The sequence below is a fragment of the Podarcis bocagei genome, assembly GCF_964188305.1.
Source record: "Podarcis bocagei genome assembly, chromosome: 1".
Lineage (NCBI taxonomy): Eukaryota > Metazoa > Chordata > Lepidosauria > Squamata > Lacertidae > Podarcis > Podarcis bocagei.
The window spans coordinates 49,925,703-49,949,426 of record NC_138125.1 but is presented as its reverse complement, the minus strand read 5'-3'; the positions used below and the strand labels follow the sequence as shown (position 1 = coordinate 49,949,426).

General features: G+C 41.4%; 1 protein-coding gene across 19 annotated transcripts in view; it reads left to right on the top strand.

Moving 5' to 3' along the window:
• Positions 1-23,724, top strand: part of RAD51B (RAD51 paralog B) — a 403,358-nt gene that overhangs the window by 173,732 nt on the left and 205,902 nt on the right. For 18 of the 19 annotated variants that reach the window (XR_014012866.1, XR_014012867.1, XR_014012868.1 and 15 more), the window contains one exon: positions 14,906-14,984. The exons of the other annotated variant lie outside the window; for it this stretch is intronic. Coding sequence is in view for 12 of the 18 variants with exons in the window: in XM_081212884.1 (XP_081069010.1) it covers positions 14,906-14,984 (79 nt within the window). In the remaining 6 variants the exon portion in view is untranslated. The remainder of the gene's footprint in view (positions 1-14,905; positions 14,985-23,724) is intronic. 19 annotated transcript variants of the gene reach the window in all.

Genomic DNA, 23,724 nt, shown 5'->3' with positions numbered 1-23,724 from the left:
TGGGAAAATTGGGACGTATGGCAGCGCATGTCAGAAGTGTAGATTTTGGCGAATTTCATTAAAAATAGTTGAAAAGCTCGATTTTGGACAAAACAATAAAAAAGCTAAACAATTTATGTGTCTGGATTTTCATTTTTTGAAATATGGCAACCCTATGTAATGTGTTCCTTTAAAGGGATGCGGGTGGTGCTGTGGTCTAAACCACCAAGCCTCTTGGGCTTGCCAATCAGAAGGTTGGTGGTTCGAATCCCTGTGATGGGGTGAGCTCCCATTGCTCGGTCCCAGCTCCTGCCAACCTAGCAGTTCGAAATCACGCCAAAAAGTGCAAGTAGATAAATAGGTACTGCTCTGGCAGGAAGGTAAACAGCATTTCCGTGTGCTGCTCTGGTTTCGGTGTTCCGTTGCACCAGAAGCGGCTTAGTCATGCTGGCCACATGACCTGGAAAAACTGTCAGTGGACAAACACCAGCTCCCTCTGCCAGTAAAGCGAGATGAACGCCGCAACCCCAGAGTTGTCTGCAACTGGACTTAACTGTCGGGGTCCTTGACCACAACAATTACAGTGGCACCTCGGGTTACTTACCCTTCAGGTTACATACGCTTCAGGTTACACACTCCACTAACCAAGAAATAGTGTTTCAGGTTTAGAAACTTTGCTTCAGGATGAGAACAGAAATCGTGCTCTGGAGGTGCGGCAACAGCAGGAGGCCCCATTAGCTAAAGTTTCAGGTTAGGTACAGACCTCCGGAATGAATTAAGTACTTAACCCGAGGTACCACTGTATAGACAAGGTGGGCATAAAGAATACGTGAAAGGATAAATTGGGATTCTGAAAATGATCTCAAGTGTTTTGAGTAAGACTGGGATATGATAACTATTAGAACTTTTGAGGGGAAATGCCTATTTTCCACATGCTAATATGTGATATGCAGGAAATGAAGACATTGCAAGAAAGGAAATGGAAGTGATAATTGACCAGAGGATCTGAAATGCTCTGGTTAGATTTTAGTAGTATGAGATGAATGCTCCCTTGTGGCCTGAGTATCTCATGTGGATGCTGGTAGATATGTAAACGTTTTCTGGAGAACATTTTGCTCAACCCGATAAAATATATAGGTTTAGAATGGCTAATGTTGTCTGCAGTTACTATGACACTCACCATGTGTGATGATGATACACAATGAGTTCAGTGCTGGTATGAAGTTTAACCAAATGCTAGTCTCTAAAAAGATCTGTTTCTTCTCTTTATGCATGATAATGCTGAAATTTGCATACTTATTTCAAGTCATGCGTAGTGTATTTTTTTGCTTTTAATGCAGTAAAGTAGGAATAGACTTGATAAGAAATTGCATATATGTAGAGTTTCTCAAAACTTCAGGTTTTTTAAAAGAAAAACAAAACACTTTCTCCTTTACTTCAGAATGTCTGTTATGAACAGATCAGTAACTTTTGCCAGCAAAACTTTAATTAGAAACTTCAATGCTCCCTTCCTGATCAGTTTACTTTCTACCCTTGTATATTGTTCTTAATTTTGGTTTCCTTTTCCTTTCACTGTGAATTGAAATATACTACTGGACATTCAGTTCTAGAAGCAGACATGGATTTTAATAATTGTGCAACTTTCTGGTTTTTTTTCCCCTCTTTGAAGATTTAATTCCCCAATATTCTATTCAGTTTATTACTCTTCCATCAAAATATACTAATTGCTTGTCCTTAAAAGGAGGGGGCTGGATCTACAAGTAAAAACAGCTTCCCCTGTTATGAGTTTCTTTGCTGCAGCTGTTTCGTAGTTCTTTCTGAAAGAAGTGGGACTTCATTTTCTCTTAATATTTTTGTAGCAGCATGCATAACAGTCAAGCTCTAATAAATAAGATAATTATGTTAATCAGAATACTATTAAATTCCTGATGCATTTCAAACAATATGTATTCATTCCTCATTCCTTTGAGCATAGGAAGTTTCAGGAGACTGTCTTTTTCTTGCCAGCCAGCTGCACAAATTCAAACTTGTTTTTCCTTGACTGGTTTACATTCACACTGCCAAACAGGTTTTATTGGGGGGGGGGGGTTCTTCAGCCACATGTACACATGAGCAGAATGCCGATTTCAGCCCCTATATTTGCAGGTAAGTATGACTTACATTCTTGGCTACAGGAACATCAACTGGCCATCATCGTTCATTTATCAAACACTTTTCTTTCTTAAGGTACACAAAAGCCTTGGAGGGAAGTTAATTTTGTGTATCTAAGAGGTAACAATATTTAAAAGAGCTATTTTTTGTCTGTGTGAAAATACAAAATATTATCTCTACCCTGGAAACCTAAGCACTATGATTTGTTGCAAAGGACTGACCCAATTCTAGTCCAAATTTGAACACGCTGATTGAACAAGTGGCTTAAAGTGCTGTTGTGCCCCTTCGCAACATCCACAAAGAGACTGTTTGATTATTTTCCAGTTTGAAATTGTTGGGAGTAAGAAATGACAAATATGATGGCCCTTGTGACCTTCTTATTTCTGTGAGGAACTGGGCTTCACGTGGTCCTAAGGCTTTCTTTCTTTCTCTCTGTCTGTCTGTCTGCCAGCCATGGGAGTCTGACACGGCACATAGTGGCTAGTTAAGGCAGCTAGCTGTGTGGAGGCCCCAGCAGGTCTCTCCCTTCCCCTTTAAGAAAGGCTCACTATCTCAACATTTGAGAAGCACTGGTCTCAGAAATTATTGCATGGAAGAAAGTAAGAAGCTAGGAGACTGACCTAAAGTGCTCAACCATTGCTGCAAATCCATCTGCACGGTATGTTGATTTACGCTGCTGTTGTTTATCAGGACTCAGACCTCCTAATGGACATGTGTGGGATGTATATGTAAAGCAAACACTGTCAGGGCACTGCAGGCTAGTTGGATTTATGTCCCACTTCTCTTCAGAAGGGCTTTTATGGAGGAGCAAATGTTTACATTATTTTAGACTTGTCTTTGACTTTAATCCATTACACCCTCAGATATCAGTGGACAGTTCTGTCTAAGAACTGGATTAGAAACGACACTAAATAAAATGGAAACGCAATACAATGGCATTATGGTTTTATTCACTTTTCTCAGTTTCCCCACAGAAATCTCTGTGTTAACATAACATGTAGTTTATATTGGTTTGGGACTTGAGTGTTTTGTCCCCAACAGAGTAACCAAAGGTTTTCTATAACTATCCCAGTCTGATACCTGCTAAAAAGAGATATTCTAGACTGCCAAGGCCCAATGATGACCTGAGACTTAGCTGTATGGATTCAACTGAACAGTTGCACTAGTGGGAGCCAGTGGGACATGTTATGCTAGCACAACGGGACTTGTCCCTCTGTCCTCCTCCATGCCTCCTGAACACCCCCACCAATAGACTTTGGGGGGTTGAGACACCCACCCACCCCGAACAGCATGTGGGATGAGGAGAGGGAAGAGTGTTTTATCTGGAAAGTAGAAATGTTTACTCTGACAGAACAATCAAAATAGAACAATGTTGAATTCCACCTATTAGGTGGTATGCAACTAAGCTTTTATTCAGAGTACAGTGGTACCTCGGTACCTTAATTCGTTCTGGAGGTCTGTTCTTAACCTGAAACTGTTCTTAACCTGAAGCACCACTTTAGTTAATGGGGCCTCCTGCTGCCGCTGCGCCGCCACTGCACGATTTCTATTCTCATCCTGAAGCAAAGTTCTTAACCCAAGGTAATATTTCTGGGTTTGCGGAGTCTGTAACCTGAAGCGTATGTAACCTGAGGTACCACTGTAGTCCTATTGAAATTAATGGACATAGTCAGGTTCATTAATTTCAATAGGTAAAACTTAGTTGAGCCACCAAGGGACAGTACTATGCTCAGTAAGCAAGCAGAAGGCCTTCTCGGTAGTGGCGCCCACACTGTGGAATGCCCTCCCATCAGATGTCAAGGAAATAAACAACTATCTGACTTTTAGAAGGCAGCCCAGTTCAGGGAAGTTTGTAATGTTTGATGTTATATTGTGCTTTTAATTCTGTTGGCAGCCACCCAGAGTGGCTGGGGAAACCCAGCCAGATGGGCGGGGTATAAATAATAAATTGTTGTTGTTGTTGTTAACTCAGTTCAAAGCAAAAGACAATTTTTCTAAAAACAGATGGTTTCAAATCCGTTACATTAACAAAGGAATATCGGAAGCTGCCATATACTGAATCAGACCATTGTCTATGCTGCCTGGCAGCAGCTCTCTAAGATTTGAGATGGGTATCTCACAGCCCTATCTGGAGAGATGCTAGGAACTGGAACTTGGACCTCCTGCACACAAATCTCTACAACTCAGGTACAGTGCTTTACCCAAATAGTCTGGATGCAGAAACACCAAACTGCTGCTTTGCTTATTTAAAATATTAGCAGCTTTTTATGGATGATAAATTCCTGATCTGTCCAGCAACACAAATATAGAACAAAAGAGAATATGAACAGGGGAGAAATTATTTCACATATCCTGGAGTTTTTTATGTAGTCTGTGAAAATTTTAATTCTTTTCCACGTTGACACATAAGGATAATTCCAGGTTTCTGGCTTATTGTAGTTTACCATCATGAATGAGGAACATGCTGCTGCATGCTGCCCCATTGCTCCTGTTCTGCTCCCTTGTTATGAGTGGGATAAACAAGCTAATAAGCCTTGACTTCCTATTACACATAAATCCAGGTCCCCCTGAGTTGTTGGTCCCTAACTAGGTATGATTTGTAAGCCAGCAGCAATGCAGCTGATACATCAATGCAATATTCCCATTTCCTACAAAGAGAACTATATTGCTTGAGAGCAGGAACAGGTGATTATTAAATTATTGCTTTCTGTAGCTCAGTGCTATGCTTGTCATCAGTACTTACTTTACAACCCACATATACAAGGGGGCAACTTCCAAATGTTCTTCCAGCCATATTGTTTTTGGGCCAAGGAATGTCTAATTTAGTTTTGCTGTGTGCTTCTGGAAACTCAGGGTGAATTTGTACATCAGGCCCCAGTTCAACTCTTTATTTTATTATTGTTTAGAGTGACCTGAAACATGTTCCACATTCAGGGCTTTTAATGTGTGTTCTCTACTATTTCTTTAGCTTTTCACCTTGAACTTACTCTTTTTTTTCTGGGGCGTGTGTCAATATGGAATAGGGGTAGTAGAGTTTTTGTTTTATCCTAAAATGATTTTGCTGTGGGTGAAAATATTTAAGATGTGATGTAGGATAATCTCTTGGTTTCTTGGCTGGAGTCTAGGACTTGCTAAGTTGCATTTTGTGTTGTTGTATAAGTTAGGAGTTGAGAGAGATAAAGAGAAGGTTTGACTACTGCCCTTCGTGAAAGAGTGATGTGAGGGACACTGGCATAATTTCTTTTATGCTTATCAGCATGGCTGTCAATCTGTCATCACATGAAAAAACCCCAACACTTCCAGCTTGTGAGAAAAACTACAGAATAGCTTGCTGGTTATTATGAACTACGGTCTCAGATGTTGACTTCCTTACATATATATTATTGTTCAGTAGAAATACTGCATGGATGCATAGACTCATCAAGATAAGAAGAAAGAAACACAGATAGAGAATATATATCCATGACTCTTGTCTCTTATGATACCTAAGTGCAAACAAAATGTATGTATATATGTTCCCGGCTGCCTCTGGAAGTCCTCAAATCTGAGGACTTTCAAAGTGTGCAGAGGGAAAAGTTTTATATGGCTTATACTATGGACATTTTTATCTTTAGTAATAACATAATAGAACGTCCTTCCTTAAAAAGGCGTTTAAATGGATAGATGAATGTATTTTATCTTGGTGTGAATCACCTAATCTGCATTATTGATCAGGAAATGTGGCTGCTGCATCTTATCCTTTAGTTTATCTCATTCCAAACAAGTGGTCTAATAAATTTATATTACAGTAGTGCACTATTTGTTTATTTTGTTGAAAGAATTAAACTTCCCTTCATCCAAATGTATCCCAGGTCACTGTAGAATAACAATAAACAGTTGGGGCAGAGTCAACTAAATAGGTGTGCTAGGAGAAGCCAGCACAAATGAGTCCCCCTAGCACAATTTTTTTCTTTCCTCCATTCTCCTACTCCCACCCCACTCCCCAAATTGGCTTGGAGTGGGGGTTGAGGGAACCTCTAGAACAGCATTCTGGGTCGGGGGAGAGCATTCCATCTGGCAAACAGAAATGTTTTGTAATGATGGAATGATCATATTAGCGCAACATTCAATTCCACACAGTATAAATAACAACAGAAATAATAGTGAATTTTACTTGGAAGATTAAGAAGTTAATACTGGGAAAGGACTTTCTCAACAATATGCACGATGCAAATACCTTTCATGCAATCTATATTTTCTGAATGTATTAAACTGAGATGGGGGCAAATCAAGCAAGGCAAGGAAATGTAGTCATGGATTGCTGGAGAAGGGACTTCAGTGACTTATATGTTTTTCATGTTGCTGCTGTTTATTTTGATCCCTGCCTCCTGAAGTGTGCTTGTGTGGGATGTATGCTCAACACAAATGCTGCCTGTGTACTGTCTTCACTAATTGGTTTGGATTTATGACCCACTTCTCATAAAGTGCCCCAAGCAGCCATTGCTGCTGTTCTATAAAATAGCAGAGAGGAAATCCCTTTCTAAACAGCTTCCGTTGGACAGGATTTTCTTGTGGGGTAGGTATGATGCATTTAGACTGCTCTATAAAGAGTTTTATTGAATTATGACCCATTAACCTGGTTTTAATTAAAAATCTCTCTTCAAACATACTGAGCTTTGGAAATCAAAATTTTCCACTGCAGCACACACCAATAAGTGTGTGATTTGGTTGTTTGGGGACAAATTCTAACATGGCATTCATGGATGAATAGTGAACAGGAACAGGAACACAAACTACAGTCATGCCATTTATGGCTGCAAATATATGCCTCAGTCTTGGGGCTGTGTGAATTTGGCTCTGTAAGCCCCATTGAGAACCACCACAGACTCCTTTCCACAGGTTGAAAACTGGACAAATCCATTTGCCTTTAGCTGATTTCTTCTTGCATCGCTGGAGTTAATTGCTCATTCTTTCAGCTGCTTAGTCAAAGTTCCTTAATCCCTGTTGATGAGGCTGCTGGAGGAGAATTGTCGAAGCCCCCTCTTGCCTTCTTTTTTTGTACAATAACCTTGAATAGATCAGGTGGAGGCTGCAATATGTCTACTAGTTTTCTTTTCTTATTGCACCTTCTTTGCTTGAGACAAATACCAGGCATTGACTTCAAAAGCAACAGTAAGGTATTCCAGGGTCCCCATGAAGAAGCCAGCCTTCAGGATCTTTTCTCTAAATCTGATGAACTATTTCATAGATTTGTGGATATTTAGTTGAATTGGTTGTTTTAATGTGTTTAGTTGGGAAGAAGGGCAGTATCTAAATTCAATACATAGTTTTATTAGTTTTATTATTTATATGTATGGTGGTGATGGTGCCCTTTTTTGTTTCATACTATTTAGCTGCCCTGGCAACATAAGCTCATGTTGAAGGTGTGGGACCTAAATCCTATAAAGAAGCAAATATTTTTCTGGAGATATCAATATTTGTGCATTGGTTTTGACTCTTATGGTCTTGACTCTCTTTCATCAACCTGTTCTAGATGAATCTTTAGTATCTTTCTTAGTCACATCAAGTCACATTGCTTGCCTGATCCGTTCTACATATCTCTGCTTTGGTTCACAGATTTGTGCAAAGGTTGCAAATAACCAAGAATGGAAATTGCAACATGTGAGTGTAAACAGAGCTGTATTCTGTAACATACCAGGAAAACCATGCACAGGACTACGCAGATGGGAATTGGGGTCCTATATTACTATTATTGATGTCTTTTGGCAATATTTGGCATCTATATAGAAAAAAGACTTGTCCCTATAAGAGAAATTTGAAAACTAATGTACCGGTAATATTTCATTATAGTTCAGTTCCTTAAGTCCATCAGCTTCAGTGGATCTACTCTGAGTATGACTTAGTTGAACATAACTCTTTTTAAAAAATAGAGCTTTATGAATGGTGGTTCTTCTAATGCTTTTAAATTGTATCAGTATTGTGTATTGTTTGAATACCGCTGTGTTTCTTTTGAAGCAGATTTGAAATGTATTAAACTAAAGTTTCCAATTCTTGGTTATGGCAACCAAATGCAAAACATCTGGAAAATGTTTGTGCTTGGGCTTTGTTGTACAGTGGTGCCCCGCAAGACGAATGCCTCGCAAGACGGAAAACCCGCTAGACGAAAGGGTTTTCCGTTTTTGAGCTGCTTTGCAAGACGGTTTTCCCTATGGGCTTGCTTTGCAAGACGAAAACGTCTTGCGAGTGTTCCGATTTTTTTCCGCTTCCCCCCCTTTTCTAAGCCGCTAATAGCCTTTTAGCCGCTAATCCGCTAAGCCTTTAATAGCCGCTAAGCCTTTAATAGCCGCTAAACCGCTAATAGCGCTAAGCTGCTAATAGGGTTGCTTCACAAGACGAAAAAACCTCTAGACGAAGAGACTCGCGGAACGGATTAATTTCGTCTTGCGAGGCACCACTGTACCTCCATCAGGATTTCTCCAAATGTAGAACTGCTGAGTGTTCTTCTGTGTGTACATAGTAATCACTTTTAGTGCATAAACGGTGTATCAACTCTTAGATGGTCTGATTCTAAGGAATCCAAGAGGGAAGGTGATTGTATGTGAGGTATATAAGAACTATTTTCCTATCCAGCTGCAACTTAAAAACAGTCCTTAAGGGGTAGTGGTACATAGAGCTTATTATAGGTGTCAAGGTTATGATAATAGGGATGAACGGCCATTGCTAAGTTTGAAGCAACCTGACAATCCAGGTGCATTGATGGATCCAAGAATACCTTAAGGCTGTATCCTTCAGTGAACAGAAACCAAGGTCTTATAAATGACAGGTATTCACACTTCCAGCCAGTCGCATACCTTGCTAACCTTTGTTGTAGTCAAGAATTGCATAGGTTCAGCATAAATCAGCTCCCTAGATTAAGTCCTCAATTTTTCAATGTGTATTAATATATAAAAACATAGTAAAACATCAAACGTTAAAAACTTATTGAAACAAGGCTTCCTTCAAATGTCAAATGGACCAATGGCCACAGGCAAAGTGATCAAAAACCCCTGTTTGCCATGCTGGAGTTGGTTTGGATGGAATGGAGGTATGCCTCTGCTCAGACCTGCCAGCCTCCAGTGTCAAGAAGTGCCTTAGTGTTCCCACCCAAATGGCAGGTGGGCAGAATCTGCCATTGATGGCATCCCTTCTGCAGGTAGCCAGCAAATCCCTCGAAACAGGGTGCAGAAGGAGAGGGCCAGCACTTTGGGTAAGAAATGTTTGAAGAGGCTAGCCACATAACATTCCAACAAACCACTCCAGATCCTCAGTGTGGTGTAGTTGTTAAGAGTGATAGACTCGTAATCTGGAGAACTGGGTTTGCGTCTCCGCTCCTCCACATGCAGCTGCTGGGTGACCTTGGGCTAGTCACACTTCTTTGAAGTCTCTTAGCCCCACTCACCTCACAGAGTGTTTGTTGTGGGGGAGGAAGGGAAAGGAGAATGTTAGCCGCTTTGAGACTCCTTCGGGTAGTGATACAGTGGGATATCAAATCCAAACTCTTCTTCTCAAATTGCATTATTATCCTTCCATGATGGGAAAGGCTGAGCTGTCAAAAAAATAAGGAATTGTTGGTTTTCTTATTTACAGCAGCAAGACTAACAATAGCAAAGTGTTGGAAATCTGTGGCTCGTTGAATGTATAAACCAGTGTTTCCCAACCTTTTTTGGGCAAAGGCACACTTGTTTGATGAAAAAAATCTCGAGGCACACCACCATTACAGCCCCGTGACGTCAGCGCGCAGCGTCACGCCGGGAGGGACGCACGAAAGTGTAAGTTTCAATTTTTTTCCCTCCCCCTTGCCGGGGAACCTCCAAGCTTTGGGGGTGGGGGGGGGAGGAGGCAGCAAAGCGAGGCAGGAAGGAGAGCGCAGCTTGGCTGGGTGAGCTTTGGCAGGGGCAGGGAATGAGAGCCGCGAGGCGGGCGCTGCGGACGGAGGCGCTGCCCGCCGAGCTCGCAGGCAGCCAGGCAGGCAGACGGCGAGAGCCCCGCGCTGGGCGGCCTCTCCTCGCCGCCGCCGCCCCGCCTCTCGCCGCCCGACTCGCCCGCTTCCCTCCAGGCAGCATCTCGCGGCACACCAGGCAACATCTAGTGTGCCGCGGAACAGTGGTTGGGAAACACTGGTATAAACACTCTACAAATATGGGGGTGGGGAAATAAGCGCGGGGGGCATGCACACGTTGGTGTGTGCATGTGTGGTGGGGATTGTATTTGTCATTTGTGTATGCTGTGAAAAATAAATATTTAAAGAAAATATCATGAAAGCTTGACACAGAGTTTTGAAACTTGCACAGAACAATAGCTAGGCAGCCTCACCACTGCTACAGGGACCATCTTGACACAGAGTCAGGATGCCTGCACTTCTGCAATGAAGTGACCAATACAGTAGCAGAATTCCTAGAGCATTGTATACTTCCAAGTGAGGTTAAGCATTCTATATTAAATCTGCCTGGTGATTTATCTTTTAAAGGCAAAAATGTTTATATAGAAAGTTTGTTGGGTATGGCTTGGGTTTAGTGATGTTAAACAGTACCCAAGGCTGCCCTATTTGGGCACATATTTAATTGCTAGGAACATGAATACTGCATTTGGGTGAATATTGTTACCTATACCCTGTTCTCAGGGAATCTGGTGGAAGGCCACACACTTTGCATGCAAAGGGTTCCAGATTCAACCCTTGACATCCCCAGGGATATCTGTCTGAAACCTCAAGGAGTTTCTGCCAGTCCTTGTAGACAATACTGAGCTAGATGGACCAATGGCTTGAATCTGTATATATAAGACATCTTCCTTCCTATGATCGTAATAAGAACTAGCAGTTGAATGGTTGAATTCCAAGTTCAATATTTTCCCTTTTGCTCTGCTTTGGTACTGGCACAGCAGGTTAAACCCCTGCATGGTACAGAAGATGTGAGCAAACAGGGGAAAGTAAAGTTTCTTGAATTGATGCAAAAGCCAATGGAGTTGTTTTCCTCACTGGCTCTTTTCCTGTTTTCTTGAAGCAGCTGAAAAAACAATGTTTCTCCATCTACAATAAGAAGGGATATTCTGGCATAAGGATTGCCTGTCCCAGACATTTGGCACAATCGGAGGAAAGATTTGTTTTGCTTAGCAGTGGTTTTATTAGTTCATGAATCTAATTGAACATTCTAAGATAATCACATCCCTTGTTGAATGACATTGCTGATTCGGTGCATTTCTTCTCACTTCTCAGCTATGCTCTGCCATGCAAATGTAGTTACAAACTGGATAATTAGAGTGTTGGGCTTAAAAGTAAAGAGTAACTAACTGAATAAAGTTCTATGCACCACTTTGGGAAAGGGACTTATGAATGTTCTTAATAATAATAATGTTAGTTGTGGTTTTAAAATCTCATAGCAGATTAAAAATTCTAATAGTATTCAGAACTGGGTAGTTAATTTTGTGAAATTTAAGGATAAGGTTTTGTTCTTTTTGATCTCTACAGTCATACATATGGGTTCTAAGCACAGGGCAACTTTTTGAACCATTGCCATAACTCTTCAAAAAAACTTTGCAGGATAGTTTGCCATAGGGACCAAGATCTCCTGCTCAAAGAGATGGGGTTTCACCCTCCCATTAACTTCATTTATGACTAGGACAAGGAACACTGCTTGGAACGTTCTCCTTGCTAAAGCAAAAAGAACTGTGCCTGTGTTTCTTTTATCTCTTTATATATCACTCTTGCTCTTGTTTCCTTTCCACTCACTATTCTTTTTTCTTTTATGTTTTTCTTTTATTTTCTGTTCTGCATTCTCTTCTCACCTGCCTGGGCATCATTTAAGGATTGTCAGGACTAAAGTTCCCCATATCATCCCAAGGCAGTTGGCAGGGAGCACTATGAAATGGAGATGGTTGGTGTTTCTGCCATATGCCATATCTGAATACTTCAATAGCATAACATAATATTGTGGTTGAGTCTATTGATGTGTTGTTCCACTGAGGAGCCATGCAAGACAAAGGGGCTTTTTATTATGTTTGTTTCAATAATGCCATGTGTCTGCTGTTTGAAATTTGTGTTTTATACAGATTGTTCTTTATTTTATTCCAATTTTTACCAGTAAGTAAAGAACGGAACTTCCCCTTACAATTTTGCTGCTTGAAGCCTCATGAGCAGAGTACATGGCAACCCCAGTGGCTTGGGGTGAAGATTATTGCATCATTCAATGAGGTTAAATGCAGGAAAGGGAATTCTGGGGGTTGCATCATGGCTACAAGTGACATGCTCCTTCCTTCTCCAGCAGCTTTTCTTTGCATGAAGAACAATAACTTATGCTGAGGAAGGGAAAGTGCTTGCATTGCAGATTTCCACCATGCAACAGGTCACCAAGTTTATATCACATCCTGAGATGGCTTTGCTAGCATAACATTACTCAAAGCAAAACATTGACAATGGTTACTAAACCTGCATTTTTGCTCTGTTTGTCTTGTACCCTCATACCTCAGTAGCTAGGGAAGATACATGTAGGCCAACAGATGTTATAAATAAGCAAGAATAAGAGGTTGTTTGTAAGGATCTCTACAGATGTACTTCTAAGCGGTGCCCAGCACATTTTCTTCTATTGTAGAATGATCCTTCACATTGCAGACAACAAGCAATCTTACTAGGAATTAAAATGCTGACCCCAGTTGTTTGTCTGCACACCCACCCACACACCCCAAGTCTTCAGGTAGACTGTGTTTTATTTTTGTAAAGTTTATAATGAATTGAATTCATTATTCATCTCTGCTTTAAAAAAGGGAAAGTCAGTTTTAAAAGAGCTTCAGTGTTGCGCTAGGTGTCATTATAAACTATGTGAATCAGCACTAAGAATTCTGTTGAAAGTCGGCAAAAATGGAGCTCAATCTTGGACAGGAATTGTGTCTTTATACAGTGCACTGAGAACTCTTTTGCAATGGTTCAGCTACTTACTGTACATCTGTGTGACTCTAAAATGGTCTGATACAGAGCGAAGGATGAAGTGCCCTCTTTGATGGCTTTTTAATTAGAACAATTAATCCAACACTATTATTATTTATTAAATATGGATACTGCCCTATACCTGCAGGTCTCAGGGCAGTTCACATGATAAAATCACAATATAATCCACAAAATACATAATCAATATAAAAACAAGAACAACCCAATAACCACCCCCCATCATGCCATCTGTGCTGATCTCTTTGCCTTTTGTTTTGCCACTTAATGAGGATATGTCCATTTGTTATCATCAGTATAAGACAGAGCTGAGCTTGTTAGATTTATATAGAGCACAATTATGAGATCCTTTATTTTCAAGTTCAAGTTCAAGTTTACAAAGGATTTTTTTTTGTTATATTCCACTGGGCTTTAACTGTTCATCTTCTGGAGCAGGCTGTCTGTTGACTAATTCCATGTAGAGTCACTAACCAAATAAAAAAGTGAGAAAGTAGCTAACCTTTCGGGATTTCTTTAGTGCTCACCCCTGCCCATCCAGTATATAAACGGTATAACATCAGTTGTCCAATGGCCCTAAAATGCATATGAAAAAATACCATTATGAAGATTTCTTCCTTCCTTAGTACTTCCTTTTGTAGCAGCTTGCCCATATGGTACTTGTCACTGCATAAAACTCTACGGAAGGAGTTTCAGAACAGCTGAACACCTTCACTTGCACTTTAGGGTCAAGGGACCTTTTGGTTTGTGGACTGCAACTTCCAAAAACAAGCCACTGCTTGGCATGGTAGTGATAGATACGTTTCTCACATCTGAACTGTGTTATTTAATGGACAACAAGAAATGGCAGATTTTATCATAGCTCAAAGTAGAGCAGGGTTATAAGGTATATTGCTGGAGAACTTTAATTGTGGAACAGAAGAGTGGCCCTGACAGTGCTGTTCACAGGCCGTTTGGGTATTTTTGAAATGCCTCTGTCCATGCATACTTAAAAATGAAGAAAGTAGTAAAGTCTGGTGTATTTTCCGGGCATTGGTGAAATGGGTATGACATCACTTTAATTGAAACGGAGCTCTGAAAAGAACCAGAATGTGCTTTGGATCAGCAGCCTTGTTAAATGGTGCCCTTAGGGCTACAAAGTTGGAAATGCCGCTGTGAAAACCACAGACTGGGAAATTGCTTTCCAGTTCCTTTCCCTTTTTTTCCTGAGGCAGAAATGAGTGAGGAAATCTGCTTCAGATTTGGGCTGCAGACATGTTTTTCAGGAATGGCAGCAGCAAGTCACATGAACTACCAGTAACCATTCCGTGTGCAAATCATAATATAGGGGGCTGGTTGTATGGGCTTGGGTTGACCTGAAAAATTGAATATTTTATAGCAAGTACTCTTAAGAAACCAAAGCCGTCATGGGTACAAGGGTTGACTTCGCTCCTTTCTTAATGTGCAAATTTCTATGTGGGGTCTCATTGTTCTTCCATAGTCCATCTTCTCTCCTTCTGTGCTGGAACACACAGATGTTTGGAGCATTTCTTGTTGTCTGTTGAAACATATACAACAGAGTGGAAGGGCATATTCAAATGGTGTGGTATTTTGGAAAATATGACTTAAATGTGAATAAAAATATGAATATTTTGAATCTAAAGGGCTAAAGGCACATTTTTTGCAAATAAAAGTGGTATACGTCTGTAGTATTTGCAGAGCTGCTGTTACAAAATAGCCTAGACTTTTGATGGTTGCTGTTGTTAAGCTTTCTCTGTGAACTGGAATTGTAATCAGTAGCAGCATAAAATAGGATTTTTTTGTTGGTTTTTGTCTTTGTTTCTGCAGCTTCTGGTTGCAAAGTCCCCGATTGCACCATTCACATCTTTCCTGTACAGAATTGAAAATTCAGGGTTCGTTCTCCAAGGTAAGACTATGAGTCAGTTTTGCATACTGAAATGCCAGAAGTCTTACATTTGTTCTTGCATCACCTGCACATCAAGTACATTTTCTATTGAGAGACTTTTTCTCTTCAGCTAGGCAGAAATAAACAATATGGCATCTTCTTGGCATAATATTTTGACCAGATCATTATATTTGTTCCCGATCATTATACTTATATATGTTTGAATAAATGTGGAATCTTCCTCTAATGGTCTTGCCTTGTATATGTGGTGACAGCCTGCCAATATTGCTACACCTATTGTTATTGCAGTCAACCAACCAAGAGGCTGCATGTTAATCTTCAGTGGTGTGGTTCAGAAGGTTATATAGGTTTTATATTGGGCTTAGTCAACTCCCATTGGTTTCAGTGGGTCTACTCTAAGTACTACTAAATCCAACCTGTAGTGTTAACAAAAAATGATGATGGGGGGGGGGTGCCAGTCCAAAATCTATCCCTGATGCCACTGCACATAGAGGTTAATGGGAGAAAAGTAACTTCCAGACAGGGCCATATTAGGGTTCTTTGAGCCAGCTAAGAAGATTGCGAGAAGCGGCATAAAAGGGAAAACTTTCCCCCACCCCCACCCCTAAAAGGAAGCTTCTTGAAAGGTGTCAGGTAAAAAGGATGATATCTACGCTGGTGGCAGAAGAACATTTTTGTGCTAATGAATGGGCTGTATTCCACGGTCTGACAGCAGAGGCAACATTTCCATTCATTCATTATTGTGTATTATTGTGTGAGGCAGTCAGTGTCAGGAGGAGAACACATTCAAAGTATGTGACAAGGGAACAAGTGGATGAGTGTGGGAACTAGTGAAGAACAACAGCTGTCTGAAAAATGAAGCTTAAGGGGAGAGGGGAGGGGAGATCCCATCACAGCTCTGTTAACTAGGAGGCCACAAACAAACCAATACTAGAAAACATACCTGAATCCTCTTTAATTGTGGGTGACAGGAAGGAGGCACACACAAAACATAGTAAAGAAAATTGATTTAGTGGCTCTGCAGGCAATTCCTCTTGCCATCCCTAGGGGATTTGGAGGTGGGGATAGAGTTAAAACTGCAAGTTGTTTTCTCTCCCTTTTGTTCCTTGGGCCTGGTGGTTAATAAAAAACGGCAGGAGAGGATGGCTAGTTAGAGATTTCACTGACTGCTATTTGATGCAGTTTAAGGAGCTACTCTGCTATTGTTTGTAGTTAAAATGGAAAGCGGAACTGTTCTCCATTTGCAAAAGTCTCCAGCGTCCTAGGGAAAAGAGGGCTGAGAGTAAAAAAGCTATTAACATGGTAATGCTGCCTCATTCGGAGGAGTGCATCAAAATCCCCTTTGTTGATGTAAATTGCTGCTCTATTGCCTGGTCTCTTTCGATCTCATGGTCTCGGTACAAGTACTGAAAATTGTTTGGTGAGACTTGGGTGGAGGGGAAACTGCACCTCTTATATCATTTTAGGAGATCGCCAAGCTGCCCAAGAGCACTGCAGTGGGAGACTTCTGTGCCTTTGTAAACTTGAAGTGCTCAGTGGTGAAAAGAATCCAATTATTCAGTGGCTCTTTTATTGCCGCTTTCACTCTTGAGAAATGCTGCTCAACAATTTGAAGACAAGGATGGCTGGTCAAAGGGTTGAGTTAGATTTTGAACTACGTTTCAAGTATATTGTGAGAACAAGGGAAAAGATAAGTAAGCCCTAGTGAGTCTTACTCAAAGTCTCTGATGCTTGAGAATCCTGGGTTTGAAATTCTAATTTTGTAAGTATTGTTATTTATATAAAGGGAGGAATCAAAAGCCTGGATTTGCACATTGCTGATTATATCCTCAAATGTGGATCTAAATGTGTCACCTAAAATCTGCAGTAGTACACAAATTCTGGTTTAAACCACATCTTTAAGATCCAGAAAATACTTTAAAATACTAATAGAGTTTCATATTTATATTCCTCTCCAGTGACTCCAGTGTTCAGGTTTAAAAGTTATTTTTCTGTCAGAGCCGCAAGCCGTGCCCTTTAAGACTGAGTAATCTCTTTGAAATCTAGTTCTAGTTCATATGTACATTTTTCAGCAGTCAGGTTCATTCACCAGTCAGTTGCTTGTTTTGTTGGTGGTGTATGAGTAAGGAGTAGTTCACTTTCACCCCCAGTTACTATATCCTGCCGGTAGAGGAAAAGGAAGGAGATGTGTTTGTGTCAGGAAAGGAAATAGCCATGAGTCAGACAAACAGCTTGTAATAGGTGAAACTGAGAGTACGGAAGTTACTTTCATATAAACACCTTTGTATCTTCATTTACTAGTAGAGTTATTGTTGAAGCAGACTGATTTTCATACCAGTTGTTGAAAATGGCGACATTTGGGAAAGCATGTACCAGTTCAGATATCAATGAAAATAGAACTGAACTCAGGGTGTAGTAGATTTCTTGGGGCACTTGATTGTTATACTAACTTCCAGAGAGAGGATTTTTATTTTATTTTACTTACCAGTGATCTAAAATGTATGCATCTGTGCTGTGTTACTTTTTAAACTTTCTTCCTTCAAAGGATATTCTACATTGATGTCTACATGTTTCAAAAGATTGAGGGCATTAGGCACGCACATCATGCTGGATGCCGGCCAGGAGTCCTGCGGCCTCACTTTTGGCCCCTGGAAACTGAGAGCCTGCTCAGAACATAATCGGTGCACATTCCCCTACAGTTGCACGCTGCAAGGGAAGATCTATAGTGCTGGACAAGCTGTTTTTCAGGGAGGTTTATCTGCCCATTACTGAACTTCTAATTGACAGGCTGCTGGCAGGCTTCTAAGGAACCCTGGAGTTCCCCACAATACAGATTGGAAACCCTTGCATCAGTGTGTGGAGAAATGAGGCATCTTCTGCATTTCAGTCTGAACATTTTTTGTGAAGTGCTCTTTATGCTGAGGGTGTTATTCAGCAGTATTATTTTTATATTATTATCCTAAGAGTACTGTAGAGTTCAGTAAACCTTTTAGACTTAGGAGCCCTCTTTAACGCCATTGTACAACATGGGGTCTGTTTTTAATTTGTGACTAGATTTGTCTGCCCATTTTCTGTCCCTTAATTTTGTCTTTTGCCTTTTCTCACGTTCACTTTTTCATCATTTATTCTTCCCTTCATCTCTCACTTTTTCCATCTCTCATTAACAAAATGTAAATAGTGCTGATGGTGGTAGTATGACCCTTTATGAAATGGTTTTCTCCCAGGTGTTCCAAAGTATCCTTTCTTGCCGGGGTACATGGCAGTTGCAATTCTCTATTCCTCCCTATCCAGTGCATAGGGCTAGGAAGCATGGGGGGGGGGGAATTCCCATGCACCCTGATAAGAGATGATGTTTTGGGGTATACGTACTTATTTGTGTCCAAGCCTTAAGGATAAAGTCTACAAGGCTTCTCTTGTCACCAGTGAGCCCTCCCCGCTACTAGTCCTCCCCCCACTTGCAAGGGTGACCTTGTCAGCAGGAAGGACTGGTGGTAAAATTCCCATGTCTTAAAAAAAGTCATTGGGTAAAGCTTGGAAAGACTACAGCTTTTTTCTAAAAATCCTCCTAGGAAGTTCAAAAAGCACAATGAAATCTGAACTAATTGCAACATTAACCCACCATACTAGTAACAGAGAAAGGGATGCAGATAGGATTGTATAAGAAGTTGCCGTTTCTGGGGTCTCTCTGAACCAGAGGAGAGTGTTAGCCAACATCTGAACTGTAGCACAGGAATGAAAATGGATCAGGGATCTTTGTAAGGCAATGGTTAGAGCATACAACTTAAAATTATTCAAGTCACTGAATTCCATTGTGTCTGCCCAGTCAAACCAATTTATGCATTTCACTAGTCGAAACAGATGTAAGAGGTACAGCAACCACCACCACAAAATCAGAAAGCAGTGCTTGCAGCCCCCCAAGGTGGATTGTTACCGCAGCAAGTTATTTCCATGCTTACATTGTTCTGCAGGCACCCTCTTTTGCCTCATAAGTATCCTCCTGCATGTTATTAAGAGGTGTGGCTAAGGAAAATGTCACTAAACTTTTGCCCTGGCAAAAACCACAGTCTAGAATTTATTCAATCTATAGGGCTTCCTTGCTCTCCTTTACAGTCTAGGATTGCTTTCAAGGGAATGTATCTGGCAGATGAAATCAAGATGTGCTTAAGTGGCTTGCTGGACCAGACCCAAGCACCAAAATTTAATTAAATACCTAGTTTTACAAACTAATCTAATACAAAAAGGAATGTTTGCATGATTTCTCTTTTGTTTGGAGGTGAACTGAGTTTTGTAAATCTTTTATTTTTTGTGTGTTGAAATGTGTGTGTTTGATAAAGGAGAACCTTTTGTTGAATGGCTAAGCAGGTTGTACAAAAGCTGAAAGTGTTTCTCTGCTTCTCGTCCAAGTCCTGGACAGTAATCGCTACTCAGAAAGAGCTCTGTAAAAGCCCCCCAAGGCAGGTTTTCTTTTTTCTTTTATATATATAAAAAAAGGATTCAGAGAACTAAGTAGACTCAGCTAGCCCACAAGGGAAACTCGTGAACCTTGGGAGTAAGGAAACTATGCAGTCCTTGCTGTCTGAATAAGCTTAGGAAAGCTCTCTAACCAAACTGAGCTCAGTTGCGCTGTCAGGGCAGCACTTCAGGGCAAACATCCAGAGTCCCATGCAACTAAAGGAGCCCCAAATGCACCAGTTAGCTTACCACATTTTGAAGTAATTGAAATAATACACATTTCCAATCTAGGGAGAGGGGCCCCCTTAAGTCCATTAAGTTCCAAGTCTAGAATTACCTAACTGCACCATTGACGGAGCTAAAGCTTAGGTAGCGTCTGTTGCATATACAGTGTATTCCAGCTTTTCCACATATACAATTACACATTGCTGAAAGCTGTGCTTCATGTACTGTATTTGTTTACTCTGCCCTAGTTTATCCTGCACTGATTTTAAAAGCTGAGGATGTTCTTTTAACTATAGATATACACACACACTATAGAGCACTGTACCCACTCATTTTTTAATTTACTGGTGTAGCAGGAACCCCCCCACCCCAATCATTCTGTTTGCACAAACTTCACACACACTCACACTCACACACTACATACGCCACATTTCTGTTATAAATTCATAGAAAATCAACCATACATCGGATTTGCACTGTTCCATTTTTTACTCCATGTGACAAAGACTATCAAAGGATCAAAGGGGGGTGCTTGGTTTCTGGTCAGCCATAATCCCTTCACCATCCCAGCACATCCACAGGAGCCCTGCCCAGTTGCTATGTCAACCCTGATGATCCCAGACAGAAGACCATCAAAATCACAAAGAACAGTGGATTCACCACGGGCTGAAACAAAGGACAATGATCAGATCTTCCCTCTGGGGGCAGGAAACTGCAAACTCCCCATTGTCACCTGGAAAGTACTCATGGGGAGGGGGAAAGGAGGAACCAGCCAGGTGACAGGACACTCAGGTTACCACCACAACTCCTCCCTCAACCCCTCCTTTCTGTAATGAATGCATGATGTCAACCCCTCCTTTCTGTAATGTATGCATGATGTTTCTGGGGGTGGGCTTGAGCTAGAGGAGGGGAATTTCAAAAGTTTTTATAAGGTCTTGCAGCCCATTGTTCTGGGTCTTTCCTCTCTCCTGCAAGTGAGGGGAACACCCTGATGCATCAGTTCAATAAAGGCCAAGCCTACAGGCTGCTGTTTTGCTCCAAGTTATCCTGGTTGGTGTCTTTGTTTTGTCCAAGAGAGCCCTCGGATTTTTCCGTTAACAGTTGGCGACCGCGACTCAGGGACACTTGGTTCTCCTGTAAAGGTGAGAGGGGAGATAGAAGGGATCGGGCGCCACTGGGCAACCTTAGCCCAGGGATCCTTCTTCCTCTCCCTGCCTCCTCTTTGCGGGCGGTAATCAATCGTCACCAAAAGCTCAACCAGGGGAGCAAAGGCGAGGTCAAGCCGGCTAAAAAGAAAAGGATCCTGGGATTTGCGGGGGACATCTTCGAACGTGAGTATGGTTTGAAGTAAATGCATTGGGAGGGGGGTGGAAAAGTAACGACCCCACGACAGCCAGACTTTCCTTCTTTCATTTCTGGCGTAGCCCCTCGGAGTCGGCCGGGTGCGCTCTAACTTTACCCTTTTCTAACCCGATTCTCCCCTTCGGAAAGTGGCCAGGGAGATCGCGGAACTTTACTGTGTGGCGCATACCTCTCAGAGTCGTCTGGGTACGCCAAAACCTTTCTCTTTCTCTCCCCTCAATTTCTTACACGGTGTGTGGCCGGGGAAATTGTGGTACCTTTTGCTGTTTTCCGATGTTCCCCCCCGGGGTCGTCCAGGAACATCTTAATCTCTCTATCTCTTTTCTCCCCCGTTTTCCGTCTTGGAATTGAGTCCGGGAAAGCGTGGCTCTTTTACTGTTTCTCTGACATCCCTCTCTCGGAGTCGTCCAGAGGAGTCTTTCAAGTATTCTCTTACTCTCCACCTACCCTAACTCTGCAAATGAAGCTGCCCCTCCTGCCTGGTGACCTTTGTTAGGGATGACCTGGGTATGCGAGAACGCAAGGTCGTTTGCTCCCCTTTCAAAACTTTGTTTTCTCGGACCCCCAATCTGGCACTGCACAGCGCAGGCGTCCAGTAGGGAGCCCAAACTTAGTCTCAAAGGCTAGGCAGGAGGCTGTTGTGGAGGGTAGAAGGGGCGGTTCACGAAGTGGGGCCCCACACTAGGATTAGTCTTGTGAAGCAGCGCTGAGGAAAAGGAATTTTAGTTTTGTGGCTGAAGTTTTCTCGGGCAAGGTGTCCCGTGGCAGACGGGCCAAGGTGTCCCGTGACTGAAACTTTCTCGGGCCAAGGTGTCCCGTGGCAGACGGGCCAAGGTGTCCCGTAACTGAAGTTTTCTCGGGCAAGGAGTCCCGTGGCTGAAGTTTTAGTTCATGTATAAGATTTCTTGAAATGAGTTTGAAGCTTGTAGATATGTAGGAATTGTGTTAGTCAAGGGTACTTTGAGTACTGAAAGGATATTTTTTTCTGTCCCCCCTTTCTTTCCCATTGCCTTTCCTCCCTTGTGTGTGTGTTTCCACTCTTTCTGTCTTTAGCGTACTTCGTTAACGAAAAAAACCCCCCAATAATAACATATGAGAGAATGGGAGCTCACTAAACACCCTAGCTGGACTCCTCCTGGCAACAAAGCTTCCATGAAGCCTTTTGCCCCAGAGAGGACTAAAAAAAAAAAAAAATGAATAAGAGATGTATTCAAAGATTTAGAAATATTTCAAGGGTTTGTATTTACATTGGCCTTGGCATCCACAGACTGTTCTTAAATGCACATAGTTTTAAATTGCAAGCTTGCTTCAAAATTTTAAATCTAAGGAAGCCATGTTGCGCCTATCGATCTTAAAACAAAACAAAATGGAGAATGGAGTGTGCAAATGTTTGTTATTTGAGAGAGGCTCTAAAAGAGAGTTTCCCTCCCAAGTGGTGAAATCCTGTATACGTGCTACTTGTGTTCTGAAAGGGGGATTACCCCACCTCTTTCTTCTAGTTTTAAGTGAGGAGGGTGATTTTAAGTCTAATGGTAAATGATGTTTGTTGTAACTTTTGAGTTTGCTCCAGTCTATTTTGGAAGGAGAAGTTAACCTAATGTTTCTGCTGCAAAAGCCTAGTTGAGCACAACTGCTCTCTCAAGCTAAAATGCAGTGTATGTATTTCATTAAGCGTATGCCTATAAAAGTATGGTGTTCATTCTAAGAAAAAATATTTGAGTCCAGTTTTAACTTTGATTTGGTTGGACAGAAGAGTTATTGTAAGGCTCCTGATATCAGTCTCTATAAGACTTCATGGCCTCTTTTGTTAGAAAATGCCCCCCCCCTGTTTCACTCTGCCTCTTTCAGTTGTTTTCTCCCTTCTTACTTCTGTGCCAGGTAAATTTACTCCCGAGTAAGCTTCCTTTAAAGGAAACTGCAAAGAGGGGAGGGGGCAACACTTGTGTATTCCCTTTTAAAAAAAATCAAAAATCAAATCTAGGGCTGCTTTAACTGTGCTTTATAAGAGATCCTCTCCCTATCTTACGAAAACTGTTCACTTCTTCCTTAAATATCATTTCAAACTCACTCAAACTATCTCAAGATCTGCAAAAAGGGTTCTGTGTAAAGTTATGAACTTTTATTTTCCTCTTCCTTAGTACATGATAGGCGCATGGCTTGTGGTCTCTTCCCCAGTTGTGTCTGTGTACATAAGTATGTGTGTCTCTCTCTGGTAATACAAATCTTGCTGCGAAATCTTGCTGTGAACCCTATATTTTGGAGGGTTGGACTAGATGACCCCAGGGTCCCTTTCAACTCTCCCAATTTGTGGCTGTGTGGAAGACCATGTGTCTGCAAGCATTGGAGGGTAATTCTTAAATTCTGGTGTGGTAATGGAGTTGAAATTCAGCCTAGCTTTGTTTTGAAGCACAACTGGTAACATCAAGCATTTGGGTGATTACAGTGTTTATCATTTTGTCTACTATTTAAAAATCAGACCTCAAAATCAACTCAATACATAGACGCCTTGACCATCCATCCTGTAAATAAAGGGCAGAAAAATTTGTCTGCAAATGGTAAGGCTAAAATGACTAGGAATGTTAAAAAATCCTATGAATTCTAACTCTGGCCATTTTTACTCATAAATAAGAGAGCGGTTGATTGTTCCGCGAATGGCCAGAGGGATGTTAGCCCTTTCCTGTACATAAAGGAAGCAGTCTCA